The sequence below is a fragment of the Ambystoma mexicanum genome, chromosome 13 (assembly GCF_040938575.1).
Source record: "Ambystoma mexicanum isolate Mex_15411 chromosome 13, UKY_AmexF1_1, whole genome shotgun sequence".
NCBI lineage: Eukaryota > Metazoa > Chordata > Amphibia > Caudata > Ambystomatidae > Ambystoma > Ambystoma mexicanum.
The window spans coordinates 24,683,763-24,705,428 of NC_090938.1; the positions used below are offsets into that span (position 1 = coordinate 24,683,763).

A 21,666-nucleotide genomic window follows, 5' to 3' on the forward strand; every position below is an offset into this window, starting at 1 on the left:
ATGGGTAGCTCTTCCAGTCCTGGTTTTGAAGTACACCAGTGTCATATGTGAGTAGCTTATGCAGTCTTGTGTTATTTCAAGTTGTCCCATGTCGGCCGTGAGTGGCTTATCCAGTCCTGGTTTTGAAGTTCACCCGTGTCATATTTGAGTAGCTTATGCAGTCTTGTGTTTTTTCAAGTTGTTCCATGTCGGCCGTGAGTGGCTTATCCAGTCCTGGTTTTGAAGTTCACCCGTGTCATATTTGAGTAGCTTATGCAGTCTTGTGTTTTTTCAAGTTGTTCCATGTCGGCCGTGAGTGGCTTATCCAGTCCTGGTTTTGAAGTTCACCCGTGTCATATTTGAGTAGCTTATGCAGTCGTGTGTTTTTTCAAGTTGTTCCATGTCGGCTGTGAGTGGCTTATCCAGTCCTGGTTTTGAAGTTCACCCGTATCATATTTGAGTAGCTTATGCAGTCTTGTGTTTTTTCAAGTTGTTCCATGTCGGCCGTGAGTGGCTTAACCAGTCCTGGTTTTGAAGTTCACCCGTGTCATATTTGAGTAGCTTATGCAGTCTTGTCTTATTTCAAGTTGTCCTATGTCCACTGTGTGTAGTTTATCCAGTCCTGGTTTTGAAGTTCACCCATGCCATATCTGAGTAGCTTATGAAGTCTTGTGTTATTTCACGTTGTCCCAAGTCGGCCGTGGGTAGCTTATCCAGTCCTGGACTTGAAGTTCACCCGTGTCATAATTGAGTAGCTTATGCATTCTTGTGTTATTTCACGTTGTCCCATGTCAGCCGTGGGTAGCATATCCAGTTCTGGTTTTGAAATTCACCTGTGTCATATGTGAGTAGTTTATGCAGTCTTGTCTTATTTCAAGTTGTCCTATATCCACTGTGTGTAGTTTATCCAGTCCTGGTTTTGAAGTTCACCCATGCCATATGTGAGTAGCTTATGTAGTCTTGTATTATTTCAAGTTTTGCCATGTCGGCAGTGTGTAGTTTATCCAGTCCTGGATTAGAAGTTCACTCATGTCATATGTGAGTAGCTTATGCAGTCTTGTCTTATTTCAAGTTGTCCCATGTGGCTATGGGTAGCTTTTTCAGTCCTGGTTTTGAAGTTCACCAGTGTCACATGTGAGTAGCTTATGCAGTCTTGTGTTATTTCAAGTTGTGCCATGTTGGCCGTGAGTGGTTTATCCAGTTCTGGTTTTGAAGTTCACATGTGTCATATGTGAGTAGCTAAGGTGGTCTTGTCTTATTTCAAGTTGTCCCATGTCGGCCGTGGGTAGCTTATCCAGTCCTGGATTTGAAGTTCACCCGTGTCATATGTGAATAGCTTATGCAGTCTTGTGTTATTTCAAGTTGTCCCATGTCGGCCGTGGGTAGCTTGTCCAGTCCTGGATTTGAAGTTCACCCATGTCATATGTGAGTAGCTTATGCAGTCTTGTAATATTTCAAGTTTTCCCATGTCGGCCATGGGTAGCTTATCCAGTCCTGGTTTTGAAGTTTACCAGTGTCATATGTCAGCAGCTTATGCAGTCTTGTGTTTTGAAGTTCACCCGTGTCATATTATAGTATCTTATGCAGTCTTGTGTTATTTCAAGTTGTCCAATGTCGGCCGTGGGTAGCTTATCCAGTCCTGGTTTTGAAGTTCACCCATGCCATATGTGAGTAGCTTATGAAGTCTTGTCTTATTTCAAGTTGTCCCATGTCGGCTATGGGTAGCTTTTCCAGTCCTGGTTTTGAAGTACACCAGTGTCATATGTGAGTAGCTTATGCAGTCTTGTGTTATTTCAAGTTGTCCCATGTTGGCCGTGAGTGGCTTATCCAGTCCTGGTTTTGAAGTTCACCCGTGTCATATTTGAGTAGCTTATGCAGTCTTGTGTTTTTTCAAGTGTTTCCATGTCGGCCGTGAGTGGCTTATCCAGTCCTGGTTTTGAAGTTCACCCGTGTCATATTTGAGTAGCTTATGCAGTCTTGTGTTTTTTCAAGTTGTTCCATGTCGGCCGTGAGTGGCTTATCCAGTCCTGGTTTTGAAGTTCACCCGTGTCATATTTGGGTAGCTTATGCAGTCTTGTGTTTTTTCAAGTTGTTCCATGTCGGCCGTGAGTGGCCTATCCAGTCCTGGTTTGAAGTTCACCCGTATCATATTTGAGTAGCTTATGCAGTCTTGTGTTTTTTCAAGTTGTTCCATGTCGGCCGTGAGTGGCTTATCCAGTCCTGGTTTTGAAGTTCACCCGTGTCATATTTGAGTAGCTTATGCAGTCTTGTGTTTTTTCAAGTTGTTCCATGTGCACTGTGTGTAGCTTTTTCCAGTCCTGGTTCTCTCAAGTGCCCCTCAGGCAATTCTATTAGTCTTTGGATGCTAGTACTGGTAGTTTAGCCTTTAAATTATTTCAGTTGAGAGTTTTAAACCTATCCACCCTGGGCCAAGCCCTAGGGTGCCTCATTAACGCGGCGACTGGGAGAACACGTTGTGTCGTTTACAACTTTTACATGCATTGTTACATGCACTGTTACATGTTCACTCGCTGTGAAAGGTCCCCGTCCTCTTACTCTTTTCTCCTTCACCTTCCCTCGCCCACCCTTTCCCCTGCTGCACTTGTAGAAAGCTCCTGGTGGCATCCTCGGCGACCAGTCACACCTGTTCTTGGTTCTCTCTCTCCAGGCTCTGCCTATAGGCTGGTCTGTTACTTCACCAACTGGTCCCAGTACCGGCCTGGGCCAGCGGAGTACTGGCCTGCAGACGTGGACCCGCACCTGTGCACACACATCATCTATGCCTTCGCCAGCATGGAGAACCACCAGATTGCGCCCTATGAGGTCAACGACGCAGAGCTGTACCAGCAAGTCAAAGCCCTGAAGAAGGAGTGAGCTGCTCGCTATGCATAGTCATGTGCATCGTATCATTAGTGTGTCATGCTGAGCTACTCGCTATGCATGGTCATGTGCATCGTATCATTAGTGTGTCATGCTGAGCTACTCGCTGTGCATGGTCATGTGCATCGTATCATTAGTGTGTCATGCTGAGCTACTCGCTGTGCATGGTCATGTGCATCGTATCATTAGTGTGTCATGCTGAGCTACTCGCTGTGCATGGTCATGTGCATCGTATCATTAGTGTGTCATGCTGAGCTACTCGCTGTGCATGGTCATGTGCATCGTGTCATTAGTGTGTGATGCTGAGCTACTCGTTGTGCATGGTCATGTGCATCGTATCATTAGTGTGTCATGCTGAGCTACTCGCTGTGCATGGTCATGTGCATCGTATCATTAGTGTGTCATGCTGAGCTACTCGCTGTGCATGGTCATGTGCATCGTATCATTAGTGTGTCATGCTGAGCTACTCGCTGTGCATGGTCATGTGCATCGTATCATTAGTGTGCCATGCTGAGCTACTCGCTGTGCATGGTCATGTGCATCGTATCATTAGTGTGTCATGCTGAGCAACTCGCTGTGCATGGTCATGTGCATCGTATCATTAGTGTGCCATGCTGAGCTACTCGCTGTGCATGGTCATGTGCATCGTATCATTAGTGTGCCATGCTGAGCTACTCGCTGTGCATGGTCATGTGCATCGTATCATTAGTGTGCGATGCTGAGCTACTCGCTGTGCATGGTCATGTGCATCGTATCATTAGTGTGCCATGCTGAGCTACTCGCTGTGCATGGTCATGTGCATCGTAACATTAGTGTGTCATGCTGAGCTACTCGCTGTGCATGGTCATGTGCATCGTATCATTAGTGTGTCATGCTGAGCTACTCGCTATGCATGGTCATGTGCATCGTATCATTAATGTGTCATGCTGAGCTACTCGTTATGCATGGTCATGTGCATCATATCATTAGTGTGTAATGCTGAGCTACTCGCTATCATTAGTGTGTCATGTGCATCGTATCATTAGTGTTTCATGCTGAGCTACTCGTATCATTAGTGTGTCATGCTGAGCTACTCGCTATGCATGGTCATGTGCATCGTATCATTAATGTGTCATGCTGAGCTACTCGTTATGCATGGTCATGTGCATCATATCATTAGTGTGTAATGCTGAGCTACTCGCTATCATTAGTGTGTCATGTGCATCGTATCATTAGTGTTTCATGCTGAGCTACTCGTATCATTAGTGTGTCATGCTGAGCTACTCGCTATGCATGGTCATGTGCATCGTATCATTAGTGTGTAATGCTGAGCTACTCGCTATGCATGGTCATGTGCATCGTATCATTAGTGTGTCATGCTGAGCTACCCGTATCATTAGTGTGTGATGCTGAGCTACTCGCTATGCATGGTCATGTGCATCGTATCATTAGTGTGTAATGCTGAGCTACTCGCTGTGCATGGTCATGTGCATCGTATCATTAGTGTGTAATGCTGAGCTACTCGCTGTGCATGGTCATGTGCATCGTATCATTAGTGTGTCATGCTGAGCTACTCGCTGTACTTGGTCATGTGCATCGTATCATTAGTGTGTGATGCTGAGCTACTCGCTATGCATGGTCATGTGCATCGTATCATTAGTGTGTCATGCTGAGCTACTCGCTATGCATGGTCATGTGCATCGTATCATTAGTGTGTAATGCTGAGCTACTCGCTGTGCATGGTCATGTGCATCGTATCATTAGTGTGTAATGCTGAGCTACTCGCTGTGCATGGTCATGTGCATCGTATCATTAGTGTGTCATGCTGAGCTACTCGCTGTGCTTGGTCATGTGCATCGTATCATTAGTGTGTCATGCTGAGCTACTCGCTGTGCATGGTCATGTGCATCGTATCATTAGTGTGTCATGCTGAGCTACTCGCTGTGCATGGTCATGTGCATCGTATCATTAGTGTGCCATGCTGAGCTACTTGCTGTGCATGGTCATGTGCATCGTATCATTAGTGTGCCATGCTGAGCAACTCGCTGTGCATGGTCATGTGCATCGTATCATTAGTGTGCCATGCTGAGCTACTCGCTGTGCATGGTCATGTGCATCGTATCATTAGTGTGCCATGCTGAGCTACTCGCTGTGCATGGCCATGTGCATCGTATCATTAGTGTGTCATGCTGACCTACTCGCTGTGCATGGCCATGTGCATCGTATCATTAGTGTGCGATGCTGAGCTACTCGCTGTGCATGGTCATGTGCATCGTATCATTAGTGTGTCATGCTGAGCTACTCGCTGTGCATGGTCATGTGCATCGTATCATTAGTGTGTCATGCTGAGCTACTCGCTGTGCATGGTCATGTGCATCGTATCATTAGTGTGTCATGCTGAGCTACTCGCTGTGCATGGTCATGTGCATCGTATCATTAGTGTGCCATGCTGAGCTACTCGCTGTGCATGGTCATGTGCATCGTATCATTAGTGTGCGATGCTGAGCTACTCGCTGTGCATGGTCATGTGCATCGTATCATTAGTGTGTAATGCTGAGCTACTCGCTATCATTAGTGTGTCATGTGCATCGTATCATTAGTGTGTCATGCTGAGCTACTCGTATCATTAGTGTGTCATGCTGAGCTACTCGCTATGCACGGTCATGTGCATCGTATCATTAGTGTGTCATGCTGACCTACTCGCTGTGCATGGCCATGTGCATCGTATCATTAGTGTGCGATGCTGAGCTACTCGCTGTGCATGGTCATGTGCATCGTATCATTAGTGTGTCATGCTGAGCTACTCGCTGTGCATGGTCATGTGCATCGTATCATTAGTGTGTCATGCTGAGCTACTCGCTGTGCATGGTCATGTGCATCGTATCATTAGTGTGTCATGCTGAGCTACTCGCTGTGCATGGTCATGTGCATCGTATCATTAGTGTGCCATGCTGAGCTACTCGCTGTGCATGGTCATGTGCATCGTATCATTAGTGTGCGATGCTGAGCTACTCGCTGTGCATGGTCATGTGCATCGTATCATTAGTGTGTAATGCTGAGCTACTCGCTATCATTAGTGTGTCATGTGCATCGTATCATTAGTGTGTCATGCTGAGCTACTCGTATCATTAGTGTGTCATGCTGAGCTACTCTCTGTGCATGGTCATGTGCATCGTATCATTAGTGTGCCATGCTGAGCTACTCGCTATGCATGGTCATGTGCATCCTATCATTAGTGTGCAATGCTGAGCTACTCGCTATGCATGGTCATGTGCATCGTATCATTAATGTGTCATGCTGAGCTACTCGTTATGCATGGTCATGTGCATCATATCATTAGTGTGTAATGCTGAGCTACTCGCTATCATTAGTGTGTCATGTGCATCGTATCATTAGTGTTTCATGCTGAGCTACTCGTATCATTAGTGTGTCATGCTGAGCTACTCGCTATGCATGGTCATGTGCATCGTATCATTAGTGTGTCATGCTGAGCTACTCGCTATGCATGGTCATGTGCATCGTATCATTAGTGTGTCATGCTGAGCTACTCGCTGTGCACGGTCATGTGCATCGTATCATTAGTGTGTAATGCTGAGCTACTCGCTATGCATGGTCATGTCCATCGTATCATTAGTGTGTCATGCTGAGCTACTCGCTATGCATGGTCATGTGCATCGCATCATTAGTGTGTCATGCTGAGCTACTCGCTATGCATGGTCATGTGCATCGTATCATTAGTGTGTCATGCTGAGCTACTCGCTATCATTAGTGTGTCATGTGCATCGTATCATTAGTGTGTCATGCTGAGCTACTCTCTATGCATGGTCATGTGCATCGTATCATTAGTGTGTCATGCTGAGCTACTCTCTATGCATGGTCATGTGCATCGTATCATTAGTGTGTCATGCTGAGCTACTCGCTGTGCATGGTCATGTGCATCGTATCATTAGTGTGTCATGCTGAGCTACTCGCTGTGCATGGTCATGTGCATCGTATCATTAGTGTGCCATGCTGAGCTACTCGCTGTGCATGGTCATGTGCATCGTATCATTAGTGTGCCATGCTGAGCTACTCGCTGTGCATGGTCATGTGCATCGTATCATTAGTGTGTCATGCTGAGCTACTCGCTGTGCATGGTCATGTGCATCGTATCATTAGTGTGTCATGCTGAGCTACTCGCTGTGCATGGTCATGTGCATCGTATCATTAGTGTGTCATGCTGAGCTACTCGCTGTGCATGGTCATGTGCATCGTATCATTAGTGTGTCATGCTGAGCTACTCGCTGTGCATGGTCATGTGCATCGTATCATTAGTGTGTCATGCTGAGCTACTCGCTGTGCAAGGTCATGTGCATCGTATCATTAGTGTGTCATGCTGAGCTACCCGCTATGCAAGGTCATGTGCATCGTATCATTAGTGTGTCATGCTGAGCTACCCGCTATGCATGGTCATGTGCATCGTATCATTAGTGTGTCATGCTGAGCTACTCGCTATCATTAGTGTGTCATGTGCATCGTATCATTAGTGTGTCATGCTGAGCTACTCTCTATGCATGGTCATGTGCATCGTATCATTAGTGTGTCATGCTGAGCTACTCTCTATGCATGGTCATGTGCATCGTATCATTAGTGTGTCATGCTGAGCTACTCTCTATGCATGGTCATGTGCATCATATCATTAGTGTGTCATGCTTTGAAGGCCTGTCTTGCACTGCTAGGAGTCAGACACCATGCAGCCTTAGTCCACAGCCGCGGGCTGTACCAGCCTTTAAAGCAAAGCGTGCGTCTTCAAGGCAGGGGTCTGCAACTTTTGCATTTATGTTCTGTATGATTATGGTTGCAGATTATGACTTGTATTAAGAAAAAAACACAAAATTGAATAAAACTACTGCTAATACAATAAAGCGGTAATTTAAGATACTGGATTTATTCTGTAACTAAATTTCTCGCCTATAAGGATACTTGGCTTACTATTTGAAGCAGTTTATTGAAACAGAATCTACAAAATAACTTAGGCATTCTAACAGAAATGTAATGCCAAGAATTGTATATGGGGTTGGAGCCCCCCTTTTTTTGTTCTCCAGGGGTTGTTGTCTTGCCATGATGTGGTCCTGCAATGATGTATAGAAGTGTTTTCTCACTTGCCAACTAGTGGGTGTGGTTTCTCACACTCTCTTAACCCCACATTATATCTGAACCCTACTTTTGCTTCCGCAGGAACCCCAAACTCATCACCCTGTTGGCGATTGGAGGCTGGACCTTCGGCACTGCCAAGTAAGCGGCGCTCTTTGATTGGTTGGATTGGATTTGAAGGGCATTTATTAAGCACAGCATTCGCCCGAAGGCCTCTTGGTGCTCCTAGCAGGGCGAGGGGCGAGGAACTAGAAAAGGGGGGCTTTCCAGGCCTTACGGAAAGCTAGGGGGTCCGCTGTGGATCTTAAAAGACTGGGGTTTTGGGTCACATTGCAGTGGCGCGACATCACCATGATTATGCCATATTGCCCACTTTAGAACCTGTCAAAGGGGTATTTCTGGTCAGAAAGTGGCAGTTCCCAACTCTTCCTGGTCTTGGGTTGTAGTAAATGGCTTTTCCTGATGGGGAAAGAACAACTCCAGGTTCACCCTTTGCCTGCCATAGGGCGTGTGTATAGTATTTCCTGTGTATAGGAGAATGTTGATGTCCCAGCAGTCAAAGGGTGAAGCATTGGGCCTCATTACGACCCAGGCGGAGGACCATGGTGCTATTAGCACCATGGTCCATGCCAGTGTCCGTCATGGCGGAATGGGGAATTACCACCCCATTCCAAGGTTGGAGGGGCGGTAATTCCCCATGCCGCCATGGCCCTTCCCCATTCCCATTTTTGCCCCATAGGGCTCAATGGGAATGGGGAAGGCGCTAAGTACGGTGCCGCAAATTGGGGCACCGTACTTAGCACCAAGGTCCCTTTGCGGGTCCCTACTTTAACGGCTCGTAAAACCAGCCGTTAAGGTCGGGTCCCGCAAAGGGACCTCGTAATTAGGCGCTAATAGGTTAACGGCACCACAGCCTTTTACAGCGCCATTAACCCATTAGCTCCTGGGTCGTAATGAGGCCCATTGACTCAATCCAGGTGGCAATACCCTCTCCATGGGTGGCATTTTGGTGGTGTGAGAAGCAGAAACAAGGCTGGTACCAAACCATCACTGGGCCAAGGCTGCATTATGGCCTCTCCTGATGGCCAGCTTTGCTGCTCGTGAATATTCAGTGCTTTCTACACACTCCTTGATTTTGCTTGGGTAGGGTGAGTGGGCACGACAGTGCCGGTGACCCCCTTTCGGCATTTAAGTTTTGGAGTAATGTGTGGCACTGAGGGAGTCGTGCTGCCACGTCAGGGCCTGCGGCCTTGCTCAGGGGCCCAGTGCCTGGATTTACAGGTGCCTGACTTCTTGTCTATATGCCAAGTGAAGTAGTAACATTTGATTCAAATATGTTGTTTTAACAATGAGCCTTATTAACTCAATGCATACATTTAATTTTTGTTTATTGCTTTGTTTGATTGTTTATGCTGTTTTCTTATTTTAATATGTATCTTTTTTAGATATAACTGATGGGGAAGGTTTAAAGATGTTGTTGTTCTAATATTCTTGTGTTATTATCCTTCCATGTATGACTCTGTTTGAAAACAATAAATAAAGATGGTAAAGAAAAAAAAAGGAAAGGAATTATGACCTACTACAATAAAAGTAATGGGACTCCGTTCCCATCGTTCCCAGTTCACTTCAATCTCTGTCCCTGTTAAAACCGGTCCACTCAGCATCTTTTATCCACTAAAAAAGGCATCAACTTGTTTTTCATTGCTAATTTTCAAGGTTTACAGCCATGTCATCCTCTGCGGCGAACCGTAAAATCTTCATCGACTCAGTCATCAGCTACCTGCGGCTGCACGGGTTCGACGGGCTGGACCTGGACTGGGAGTACCCAGGGAATGCGGACAGAGGAAGCCCCCCGGAGGACAAGCAGCGCTTCACAGTCTTGTGCCAGGTCAGCACATGCAACTGTGCCAGGAGGGCCCACACACGGAACACCCCTTCCTTAGAGCAGCAAGGGGTAGCTGCTGCCCAAAAACACCGTCACAGACCAGAGGCAACGCTTAAAACCCGAGTTTTTCATTCATAAGAGCTGTATGTAAGGCTTAGTAGCTTCTTGTCAGCCTCCATCTCACAGTCCTTTAGAACATGTGTCATATGCACTTAGTGTTCCCATAAACAACATAAAAGAAAGACTGCTTAATCATAGTTTAGTCCTTCTTCACTTCTTATGACTCGTCTATTAACCTCATGTATGAAAGGGGACCTGTCATCACCCTCATTCTGTAATGTCACACCCTCACTGTAGTTGAGGGAAGGTGCGTAGGAAGACTAGGACTTGAGGTAATGAAGATTACAGCAATAACCCTGTTAACATTGAAGTCAACTCTACAGACAATAGCGTTTGAATTGCCTTCTAGGAAACGTAGGGTTTTCACACATGCTAGCAGGTGTGTTGCTAGGTTTGGAAAAGAACCGGGGCTATGCTAATGCCGGAACTGTCGGGACTGGGGGCTAGCTAGCCTTTTGGTTGTAGCTCCTGAGATTCTATCCAGGGCTACAACCAAAAGACCCCGGGGCATAGCCCCCTTAGCCCCCCCTAGCAACGCCTCTGCTGCTGGTGCTTCTGAAATGATAGCACGGTTGGGGCCAAGGCAATCACATCATGCTTTGCCTGACGCTTGTCCCAGCTTTGAGTGCATTTACAAAATCTTTGCATTTTTCCATAGCTCAGTCCAACTCAGAGTATGTCTAAGATGAGGTTAGACGTTGACTACAGTCATGTTTAATAATGCGATTCGTTTTCTGGCTCTAATCATTTACAAAAGAGCCATAAAACAATGAAGATTCATTTAAACATTTTGGTACAAAATAAACGCATTCATAACAGAAGACATTCAGTCCAGCCCTGGCATGTGCAGCCCCGGGAGGGGGGGGGGGGGGGAGCGCCAGGGTGCAATTCAGGAAATTCAGTACACAGTTATACAGCGTGAATTTGACTATCCCCGTTTGGGGTGCTGGCCGGTCATTAACAACCACCAGGAGGTTACAGTCGAGCAGTGAGGTGACATCTAAGGTGGTGGTCAGGGAGAAGTGGAGATGTCACCCCCTGGTCCCTGGTGGTGGTGGGAGTGTTCTGCCCGCAAAGGACGGAACGAGGAGATAAGAGAAGACGTAGAGGGAAGGGAAGAAGGGAAAGGAAAGGAAGAGGGTCTAGTGTTAGAACCGGTCTCAGGTGGCTTCTACGTCCCTAATACCTGAACACATTCTGACTGAAGTCAGGGAAATAAAGAAAATCGAAAGTAGGGCAGAAGTGACGCCGTCCATGTGCTCCTCATACTCGCTGTTCGTGCGACCAAGCTCCTTGCGCGATCTCACCCTGTGCTAGCTTAGGTGGGTTGAAATTAGGTTACAAGGACTCTGGCCTGAAACCCCACTTGCCTGGAGCCTTATCAGCCATAACAGCCTCTCACCGCCTTGTGAAGCCCATGGACACTTGCAGTAGGTTCTTTGGACTTTTGGACTTTTGGACTTTTGGTTTGGGAATAACTGAGGGTATTCAGAGAAGGGTGGGCTTCAGTGAAGGAGGTGACCTGAGTATGAAGCAGTCAAGCGTGGGAATGGAAGGCCCAGCCAATCTGTAAGGAACCTTATTGTGACCGCTATGGGTAGTTTGCCCCTTGGGCAGGTCCTGTCACATGACTCCCTCTTTGGCTTGGGCATCTGTAGAAGTTTACTCTTCTTACTTTTACCAGGAACTCCTTGATGCTTTCGAAGAGGAGGGCAAACTTAACAACGTCCCTAGACTGCTTGTCACCGCGGCTGTATCTGGAGGCAAAGGGACCATTGACACGGGATACGAAATTGCGAAAATTGGGAAGTAAGTAAACCAGCCATGATGAGTGGGTTGTCCACCTTTAAGGGCCTAATTGCTGTAGGGTCCTTATGTCCGTTTTTGGTGATGTTTCATACACAGAGGGGGCTTGAACAGGGATATCTTTCTTAGCCATGATCCGGGGAAGAGTTTGAAGTTTAGAAAATCATCGAAACCAAAAAGAGAAAATCTGGCCCCCTCCAAAGTCTCTCAGGAAACATACCCTTCTTATGCCCATCTCTGCCCACCGTTCTCAGATCTTACTTTAAGTCAAGCTACATGGCAAGGTCGATTGGCAGAGTTGAGTGCCCACAGAAGATGCCGCTGGTGGCAGCACATGGTGTGATGGATGTCCGCAGGTTGAGCAATCTCTGACACCAGGGGTTGGTCAAATACCATGAGGTTGGGCACTCCTGCACAGCCCAGGCTTAGCATATTTTATGAGGTTGGGCACTCCTGCACAGCCCAGGCTTAGCATATTTTTTGCGGGTGAGTACAGTCTGACAGCCTGGGATTGGCAGATCTTATAAGGTTGGGGACCTTCTAGCACTCTGATTTTGGAAGATCTCAAGTGGTTGGTAGCACCATGACACCCTAGGGTTGGTAGACAGTATGATGTTAGGCACTCAGTGACACCCTGTTTGGCCACCACTTGATACCCCAAGTTTAGTTGTTATCATTAGGTTGGGCCACCCGGACACCCTGTGTTTGGCAAATCTCATGTGTTTGGGAACCCCTTGATGGCCAAGGTCTTGCAGATCTCATAAGGTTAAGCAGCCCGTGGCAACCTTGGTGGGAAACTCAATACCACAGGTTTGGCAGAAATCATAAGGCTGGGCACCCCAGTCTCCATGTGTTTGGCAGATCTCATGTGGTTGTGCACCCCCTGACCCCCAGGTTTGGCTGTGTTGATGCGGTTAGGCACCCTCTTAACTCACAGGTTTAGCCGCTATCATGAGGTTGGAAGTCTATTGGACTCAAATGTTTTCTCGATGCAACAAGCCGTTCTGAAACGTGGAGAAGCCACAGATACCAGCAGTTCCCAAACAAGCATAAAGTGGGGTTGTCTGTCCCCATGAAGGCTTACATGCACTTACACACTTGCGCCACAAGCTTTGATGGGGTTGGGTAGACACTGAGTATGTGGGAGCAAATAGCTTTTTGGAGATCTAATAACATCTGCAGGCAGAACTTGCCAAACCTTAGCTGAGTGATTGTTTTCCTTTGTACCTCTGCAAGGATTCTAGATTTCATCAGCGTGATGACCTATGACTTCCACGGAGATTGGGACGGGACCACCGGACACCACAGCCCCCTTCATAAAGGAGTCAACGACTATGGTGGCTATGCCTACTTCAACTGTGTAAGGAGCCCTATCGCTTAGCCACGGCTGGTTATCAGCCCCCCTGATCCCCCTGTGGTCTCAGAGTTAGCTCTGATGCTATCCTCTGCTTGCTTGCAATCAATGGCTTGGTGTTTCCAGCGCTGCTTCAAACCATAACAGATTAGCACTATAAGCGCTGGACAGGCATCGCCGTCGCCAAGGAGTAGCCCTTAGGCTTCCAGTAGCACCTTGTGTTTGAGAAGGCCGACCTCTCCAGTTTGATATGGGATTCCACAATAAGGGTTAGCCTTTGCTAAATACATTCAGAATGAAGTATTGGCGCCAAATCGTTCTCTCCCCTTGCTTCCTGACTCTGGTTCCTTACCTTTCCAGGAGTATGCAATGAATTACTGGAAGCAGAAGGGGGCGCCGGCGGAGAAGCTGGTGATGGGTGTCCCGACTTACGGACGGTCCTATTCTATCCCGGGCTACGACACATCACCAGGGGCCCAGATAACAGGGCCCGGGAAGCCTGGTCCATACACCGAGGAGGCCGGCTTCTGGGCTTACTTTGAGGTCAGGGTCTTGCACACAATTTATAGTCATTGCTGGGTAGTTGGGCGCGTGTGGATATTTGTTTTTACAATTAAGTATACATGTAAAGCATAATTGGTGCTAAAGGAACTTTGATTTCCTTCAAGATGAAGAGTGTCTTTGGTCAACCATTTTTTGTTGTCAATGTTACTCTTGTTCAATAGATGTGTCTGTTAGAGATGGAACGTATGGCAATCAATAATATTTTTAAAAAAGCATTAAAGTTTTGTGATGTAGAAAATATGCATCTTGTTTGGGCAGGCATACGCCATAATGCGTCAGCCAATGAGGTTGCTCCAAGCTCATCTAAATCTCATGATTGAATCCTGGGTTCAGAGGAAGCGATGCAGTGGACCCGAGTACCAGCATCTTCCCTCCCACCGCTTTCCTTTGTTCTCTGTCTCATCACACCCCCTACCGACCACCACTTAACTTAATTGCGGTTGCAGCGCCCCTGCACTTCACCTCAGTGCCCATTTATGTCCTCTTTGAACATGGAAGAGCTACTCCTCACAGAGCTCTGCTCTTCATTTCCATGGCGGCCATTTTAGGTGAGGATGCATTTGTTAGGAACAATGGGCGTCATACTTGCAGCAACTCTTTGTTCTTGACACATGTGTTGCTCTTAGAATCCTGTGGGTTGGCCTTGTGGTGCGAATAGCAATACACACCTGCTCTGGTTGCTGAACCGGGTGGTAAGCATGTTAATATAATTATGTAAAGCATTTTGTTTGTGTGTGTAAATGGGATTTATAAGCGCAAATCATCAAATTGATGTATGTCTGAAGAGTCGAAAAATATCCCCCCAGAGGTCTGTTTTGAATTGCACAGTGCCTCTACAGACTTAATTTTATAGCCTGTTCGGTAATTTATGACTGATTAGATAATATCACTGCATCGCAGCCAAGAAGTTATGCCCAACAGCGTTTAATAACAAATTAAAGGAACCAGCATGATGAGCCACCACCGTGCTTCCTCCCATCTCACAAATGTTCCATTTCATGTCAGAGGGATGCACTGCATAACAGCGGTTGCGTAACATGTTTCTTGAATGTGCTTTTGCCATGCTTGATTCCATGACGGTCCTCGCACACACTCTTGACAAGAGTAATCATTTGGTGGCATCTCAATACCTGCAGGAGGGACTTGGCTTTGCACTGAGTCTAACATCAATATCAACATTGCAATGCTGCCACTTAGACACACTGGTGTCTTGCAAGTCTGAGGAAGTGAGAGCCACTACCTTGTAAACATTGCAGTGTTTGCTTATATTAGTAACCTTTATTATATTGGCACCTATACAGACAAGCCCTCATGATTTTAAGGTAAATGCTCTTTAGAATTTTCCTGAAGAAGTCAGCATGGTGCAGTGAAACATGTGTCGACATTCTCTTTAGACTTATGAATAACACATTTGCAAAAAAGGAATTGAGCAACATATCTATTTTCACAGAGAAGTGTAGGAAGGACAGTGTAGGGGTAAACTAAGTGTAGGTTAGGGTTTAAACAGAAAAGAAACTCAAAATAGCTTGATGCAGCTTGTGACCTCATCCTGAGTCCTTCTGAGAAGGGAATGGGAAGGATTCAGGGGTGTGGCAGGGATGAGGCTCGCCAAAGGAAAATTGTACACATTTAGCAGCACGGTCAGAGTATTTGAAAGGAAATCAGAATGTAATATAGAGTCACAAGGATCCGGGGAGTGTCCTTGTCCAGGATAGATGTCTGGACAATGATGCTGTTTTTTTTGGGTTCCTAAACAATTGTCGATAGCATGTGTTGCTCTTGGCCTCCAAGGCCAACCCATATTTGTCTGGAAGAGGACCATAAGAACTTCTCTAGGAGATGAAGCGATGATGCCGCCCCATTAGGCTTTGGTACTCAAGGTCTCAGAGGAGCACTCAGGGAGGTCCCCATCTGAGAGCCAGCTTCCTGTATTAACATTCACATCCCGGGCACACCCCCTAGAAGTCTCACCTAGAATACCCTCACTGAATGCCAGCGAGAATGTACCATCTCATACCTTCTCCCATTTGTTTTAATGTACACCCTGGGCCAGGTTGGCCCGCTGGAACCATAGTCTTCCCATCTAGGGAAACTTGTTCTCCCACATCCACAGGCCTTGCAGCCTTATCTCTCCCCCAAGCTCTTTTCTGAAGGCCCCAGCTGGAATGGGATTTAAGTTCTCCTCTAACTTCCCCACTCCCTTTTGTTTTGGAGAAAGTTAACATCCCCTCATTCTCCTCATCACTCTTACTCCTCCAGGGGGTGATGCCCACTCTCCTGGGTATGATGCTGTCCCCCCACCCCACTGCCTAGCTGTATGTCTACCAGCCTCTACCTGACTCTCCTTCCTCCTCTGGTTGGCTGCCTACTCCTCTGTCCACCAGCTTCATTCCCACGCTCATACATTTATTTTCCAACCTCTTCCACTCTCCAATAACTCTCCACCTCCTGATGGCACCACAGTCCTGTCTCAATCTCCGCCAGACTCTGCTTCCAACCTCTAGCTCTCTCCTCCTGCTCTCCTCGCAGTAGTCCTCTCTCTCTTACCACTCTGCTCTTAATTCCTTTCTCCAACTCCTGCTCGAATATCCCACATCTCCAGGCTGGGCTGGCTGCCTTGTATAGCACGGTCTCTTCTCCCCTGGGGCGGGGCTCCTTGGTAGTGAGGAGACCCAATGGTCGAGGGCTTTGTTCACTTGTGATTGGGTCTTCGCTTGAGGGTCATGTCATTTGTAAGGGGATGGCCTAAGGTTACAAGGTGGTCTATTGTCACCCTGGATGGCAGATGTGCGTTGAACTGGCCTGGAGCCTGTCTTTCCTCCTCAGAAAGCCCTGGGTTTAAGTGTTTATCTCTTCCTTTGTATGTTCTGTGAGAATCACCCTGGCATTATTCCAGCGCAACTTTGGAACCGCGAGATCTAGGTGAGCGCTGATTCCCCCGCCACCCACTCTGCTGTAGCGACTGTGCTACCATGTGGACCTGCTTAGTGCCAACTGTTGTAACATGGATTCTTTCTGGGACAGGTGTGTGTTCCTTCCTTTGAGGAATTGGGGGTCTGGTTAAGAAGGTTCGATGGCTCCCTGGTCGCATTTACATCCTGGCCCCTGGACAGTCCCTGTTCCTGACTATAGTTACTCTTAAGGTTACAGAGGGTGAAGGGAGTTTCAGGGTCCCTTGTTTAGATATTCATGCACATCTGGAGGGCTATGGTGGTGGTGCATATTCCCTTGTTTGTTCCCCTTGGTTTTTAGCCCCACAAGCCATTCTGAGGCCGATCCCTTAGGGTCCCTGTTCACCCAGAGCGGTGAAAGAAGGTTGAATACCCCTGTGACTGTCCCCTGCCTAAGTGCAGGGATGCAGATGGGGTGGCCTGCGTGTTGGCCCTTATTCACTACCATGGGCTAGTCCTCAGCCCCTTTAAACACCCTACTTTCAATTCGCAAGATTAAGTATGTGGTTTTGCAACACAATATACGTAAACAATTGGACAACACCAATATAGTCAGTGGTTGGATGCTAAATAAAACAAACTCATCAAGGAATATGTGCTATAACCAAGCTCACATACACAACAAACACGTTCTCAAGAGGGCCAAGCTCACATACACAACAAACACGTTCTCAAGAGGGCCAAGCTCACATACACAACAAACACTTTCCCAAGAAGGCCAAGCTCACATACACAACAAACTCTTTCCCAAGAGTGTCAAGCTCACATACACAACAAACACTTTCCCAAGAGTGCCAAGCTCACATACACAACAAACACTTTCCCAAGAGGGCCAAGCTCACATACACAACAAACACTTTCCCAAGAGGGCCAAGCTCACATACACAACAAACACTTTCCCAAGACGGCTACACTAGTGACCTGCTTCTCGTAAACCTTTTGCAAGATTAAAATCTAGCTCACTCTTTTGGTAGATCTGTACATTTTTGTCCGGAGCGACAGTGAAGTGGCTGGATGACCAGAAAGTCCCCTATGCCTTCAAAGACAACCAGTGGGTGGGCTACGACAACGTGCAGAGCATTGAGTACAAGGTAAGTCATTGGTTTGGCCACCCAGCGCTTTTGTGACGTTACCTGTGATTGTTTGAGATTAAAAGTATTGAAACGCAAATTTCAAAAATATATATTATCCACAACAAGGTGACACTGTAATGTGGATAAGGCGGTACTATAAGTCCTTTCTTACTTTTTAAATTTAAACTCACAATTAATTTTGGATATTGCAATTCTACTTTTCATTGCAGTTGTGGTCTTTTTTTAGATTTTTATTTTCCTAATTTTGTTTCCGTTTTGTTGAATGTTTACATGATTACATTTTTTTATGACTGTCTCATGCGCCAGAAATAGCGTACCTTACGCCGTGTGAAGGCATTATGTAGCAGTAATGCCCTGGTAATGCTGTCAGCGTCATTAAATTCAGACTCTGAAAAAATCTACCCAGGAATTGAGAGCACGCATAAGTTCAAGACACAGATCATCTACTTAGTATAACACATGGGGTCGCCCCGAAGGGGCTGAAAGCACCAAGGGGCTGAGCCCCCTCGGCCCGGCTTTTACCTCAATAGTGAGACACAGGCAGGAAAAGGAAGTGGGGCCATTTACTATGGCCCCTCTGTAGGATACCTGCGCAGGGGGAGCGGCCTCTTTGCACGTCCGCTCCCCCTGCAGCCGGATCAGCGTTGTCAGGGGGGAAAAATGGGTATCACCCCAACCAAGTTGCGCAGCCCTGGTCTGGATTAATTGACTACACAGATCTACAAGATCATTATAATTTTAGGGCAAATAGAGTCAAGAGAACAAAGTTATCCTTGGCAATAAAGTCAAGAAAACCAGAGAACAAATGCTTGATGTAAATGTTTATGAGGAAAAAAAGAACAGGAATGACGACACGTGTTTCGACCCTGAACAACGGGTCCTTTTCAAGGCAGAACGTGACATTGTTGTCAGAGGACAATTAATGAACAAAAAACCACGATAAGCAGCCGACTGGAAAATACAGTTGGGTACAATTAGGTGAAGGGCCTCATTCGCAGTACATTCATTGGAAAAAAAGAGGAAGGCACTGTGATATCAGCACATTCGGAATATATATAAATGACACTGCCACTTGAAGACTATGACCGCCGGGCATCTAACCCCATTATTTCAGGTCTCGATAATGTGACCGCACTTGGGATCGGCCTATTCACCTTACTTGCTGTGTATCAACCATTTATATATATTCAGAACCATATTTTGGTTTAAAAAAAAAAAAGGAAAAAAACAGATAAGGGAGGATGGAAAGCCCAGAAGAATTGGCCCACCTGCGTAGGAGAATCCGAGCAGCCGCAAGGGAAAGAGGTGTGGACTGGCTCATAGCGCAGGCAACATCAAAGGAAGAAAAACAATAAGAGGTAGTGGTAGTGCTCGAAGATACTGAGGGTGAGGACTACGTGCCAGACACCCCGCCAGAGAGTGGGCGGCCAGAGTCCAAAGGAGAAGGAGGGTGAGACATTGGGGGAATACTCCGAAGTGCCAGAAAGAATGGACGGAGCTCAAAAAAGGAAGAGCACGGAAGAGGAGAACGACCCAACAGCAGGCAAGAGACTGCAAAGAGCCAGGAAGGCATCCTGGAAGGCGGTGATGGCTAATGCAGAGACAGAATCACCAAAAAAACTCAAGCAGCTATTGCATGCCAGGGCGAAGAAGCCGCTAAGGGCCTTAACGGTGGCGGCAGACAAGGACTAATTGGGTGAGATGATTGCAAAGATGGTTGAGATGCATGTGGAAAGAGCGGTGAAGGGCTTGCATGACAAATGAAGGGTTGACAGTATGAATTCCTGCAGGGACAACTATGGAGTGCAGGCAGGGCGAGTTTGGAAGGGAGCACAAACATGGCATTGGGGGGAACAAAGCAGGCCCGCGATAGGGGGAAACCATGTAGACAATGCTGGTGGGGGAGTGCAAGCAAGAGACGCAGCAGCACGCAGTCAGTTGCCGTTAAGGAAATGCGCAACTCCGGAGCTAAGTAGGGGGGAACAGGGATGTAAGGAGGTAGCCGCTACCCTACCTGTGGGCTCTGCGGGGGAAGCTTGGGGGCTTGGAAAAACGGGCAACCAGGGGACGGACAGGATGGTAGACATGCTTGCTTCAGCGGTGGGGGTCAGGAGGGGCCCTGGGTGCACACCCATGACCACAAGGGCTGCGGGCCTAGTGTGGCACATACCATTGGAAATTAAGGAGAAGATATGGAGCAAGGTGTTCATTGATATATTTACTCTGCTCGAGCTGCAGCAGGTTGGGCTGCACCTAGTAAAGGAGGCCAAGAAGGAGGAGGACAGGAGGGATCGCAGGAAGAGAGTGAGGAAAGACAGGAACATCATGAATTGGTTATATGCCTTCAGGAGATACACCTCCAACATGATCGAGAAGTACTTGGGGGACACAGCTGCTCTTGTCACATACGAGCAGCGCATCCACGAGGCACATGAAGAGTGTGGGGGGACCCTTGGCTCAGATACGTTGAGGGCTTCAGGGTGAAGATGCAAATGTTTCCCAGCTTGAACTTGACGACGAGGATGTGCCAGGATACATGCACGGACCCAAGAGCATGCCAGTGAGGGAGCAGCGGCCAGGGGGGAGGCAATACCTGGATTGGGGGGACGGGAGTTATGAGCACAGCGAAAGGGAAAGGCGTCCCATTCAGGGCAGGGGTGGTGCCTGGCCTAGGGACTGTGGACCGGAGAGGGACACCTTGTGCTGGAAATTTGCGAAAAGGGAACGGCACGTGAGGAGCCACGTGCAAGATCAGGCACGCATGCAGCATATGCAGCGGAGAGCACGCGGCTGCCTGGTGTAGATGTAAGGAGCAACAGGCCCCCCAGCCGAGGGAGCAGGCGAAGGAGAAGGGAGATGGGACTTAGGGTGATGGAAACAGCCCCAACATGCTCAGGACACAGCGGCCGGGGAAGAAGGAGAACATCTTGCTAAAAGCGACATGGGTCGGGGGAGTGGACAGAAGAGGGCTTGGGGTAAGACCAACACCCTCTTTTGCTTGGAAAGGGGGGGAATGTGAGTAGGGCAGTTTTTGGCAAGAGTGGGGGCAGCAAAGGGGCAGAAACCCCTTTTTGCTGTGGTGGTAACTCAGATATTGAGGGCGTTATGTAAGAACAATTACAATTACACCTGTAACGCCCAAAAACCTTTGATCGAGAAATGTGCAATAGAAAATGTACTTCTGACGTAAGTAAATTGCCATGCACCATATATGTGAGAATATGCAACCAGCATGCAGCGGGTGGAGGGACCTATTTGTTTCTGTATCCTGGCAACGCTGGCCAGGTGTAATACATGCACAGCCGCTGATGGCCCAAGAATGACTCATCTGTGAGGTTTTGGGAGCAACAATGCGCGCCTGGATCTTGGTCAGGAGCGGGTCACTTGGCAGGCCAATGGGAATAGTGGGCCAGATGAGGGCCTTAACTACTGTTAGGAAGCTTGATGGTCTGAGCCAGCGTTCCGCCTGAATGCTCATCCCATCATGACAGTGCTTGCTGCAGGGCTCTGAGAACCTTCTTCAACTGTTTTGAATGCACCTTTCATGTTTAGCTACATTGTGATGGCATTACAGCCCTGGGGGCGGGGGGGCTGAGGGGGACTGCAACAGGTGTTATTCTCTCTGCCCCTCATAATGTTCCTTCTGCTTCTGTAACTCGGCTGTGGGCCGATAATACTTGTTATGGACCCGAGGTGGAGCAACAGAAAAGTAGAAATGGTAAAGGATGATATGTTTCGGCCCTGATCTCTCGTGTGCTTTCTGCAGGTCCAGTTTCTGCGGGAGAATGGGTTTGGTGGAGCCATGATTTGGGCCATTGATCTGGATGACTTTGCTGGAACCTTCTGCAACGAGGGCAAATACCCCCTTATAAACAAGGTGAAGGAGCTCCTGGAAGGTACGGAGTGAAAGAGGGACACTGA

General features: G+C 47.5%; 1 protein-coding gene across 1 annotated transcript in view; it reads left to right on the plus strand.

Moving 5' to 3' along the window:
* LOC138520061 (acidic mammalian chitinase-like) overlaps positions 1 to 21,666 on the plus strand; it is a 38,355-nt gene that overhangs the window by 12,253 nt on the left and 4,436 nt on the right. Inside the window, exons 3-10 of the mRNA XM_069632589.1 lie at positions 2,648 to 2,849; positions 8,056 to 8,112; positions 9,688 to 9,859; positions 11,661 to 11,785; positions 13,019 to 13,142; positions 13,497 to 13,679; positions 17,626 to 17,742; positions 21,512 to 21,641. Of these exons, the coding sequence (XP_069488690.1) occupies positions 2,648 to 2,849; positions 8,056 to 8,112; positions 9,688 to 9,859; positions 11,661 to 11,785; positions 13,019 to 13,142; positions 13,497 to 13,679; positions 17,626 to 17,742; positions 21,512 to 21,641 (1,110 nt within the window). The remainder of the gene's footprint in view (positions 1 to 2,647; positions 2,850 to 8,055; positions 8,113 to 9,687; positions 9,860 to 11,660; positions 11,786 to 13,018; positions 13,143 to 13,496; positions 13,680 to 17,625; positions 17,743 to 21,511; positions 21,642 to 21,666) is intronic.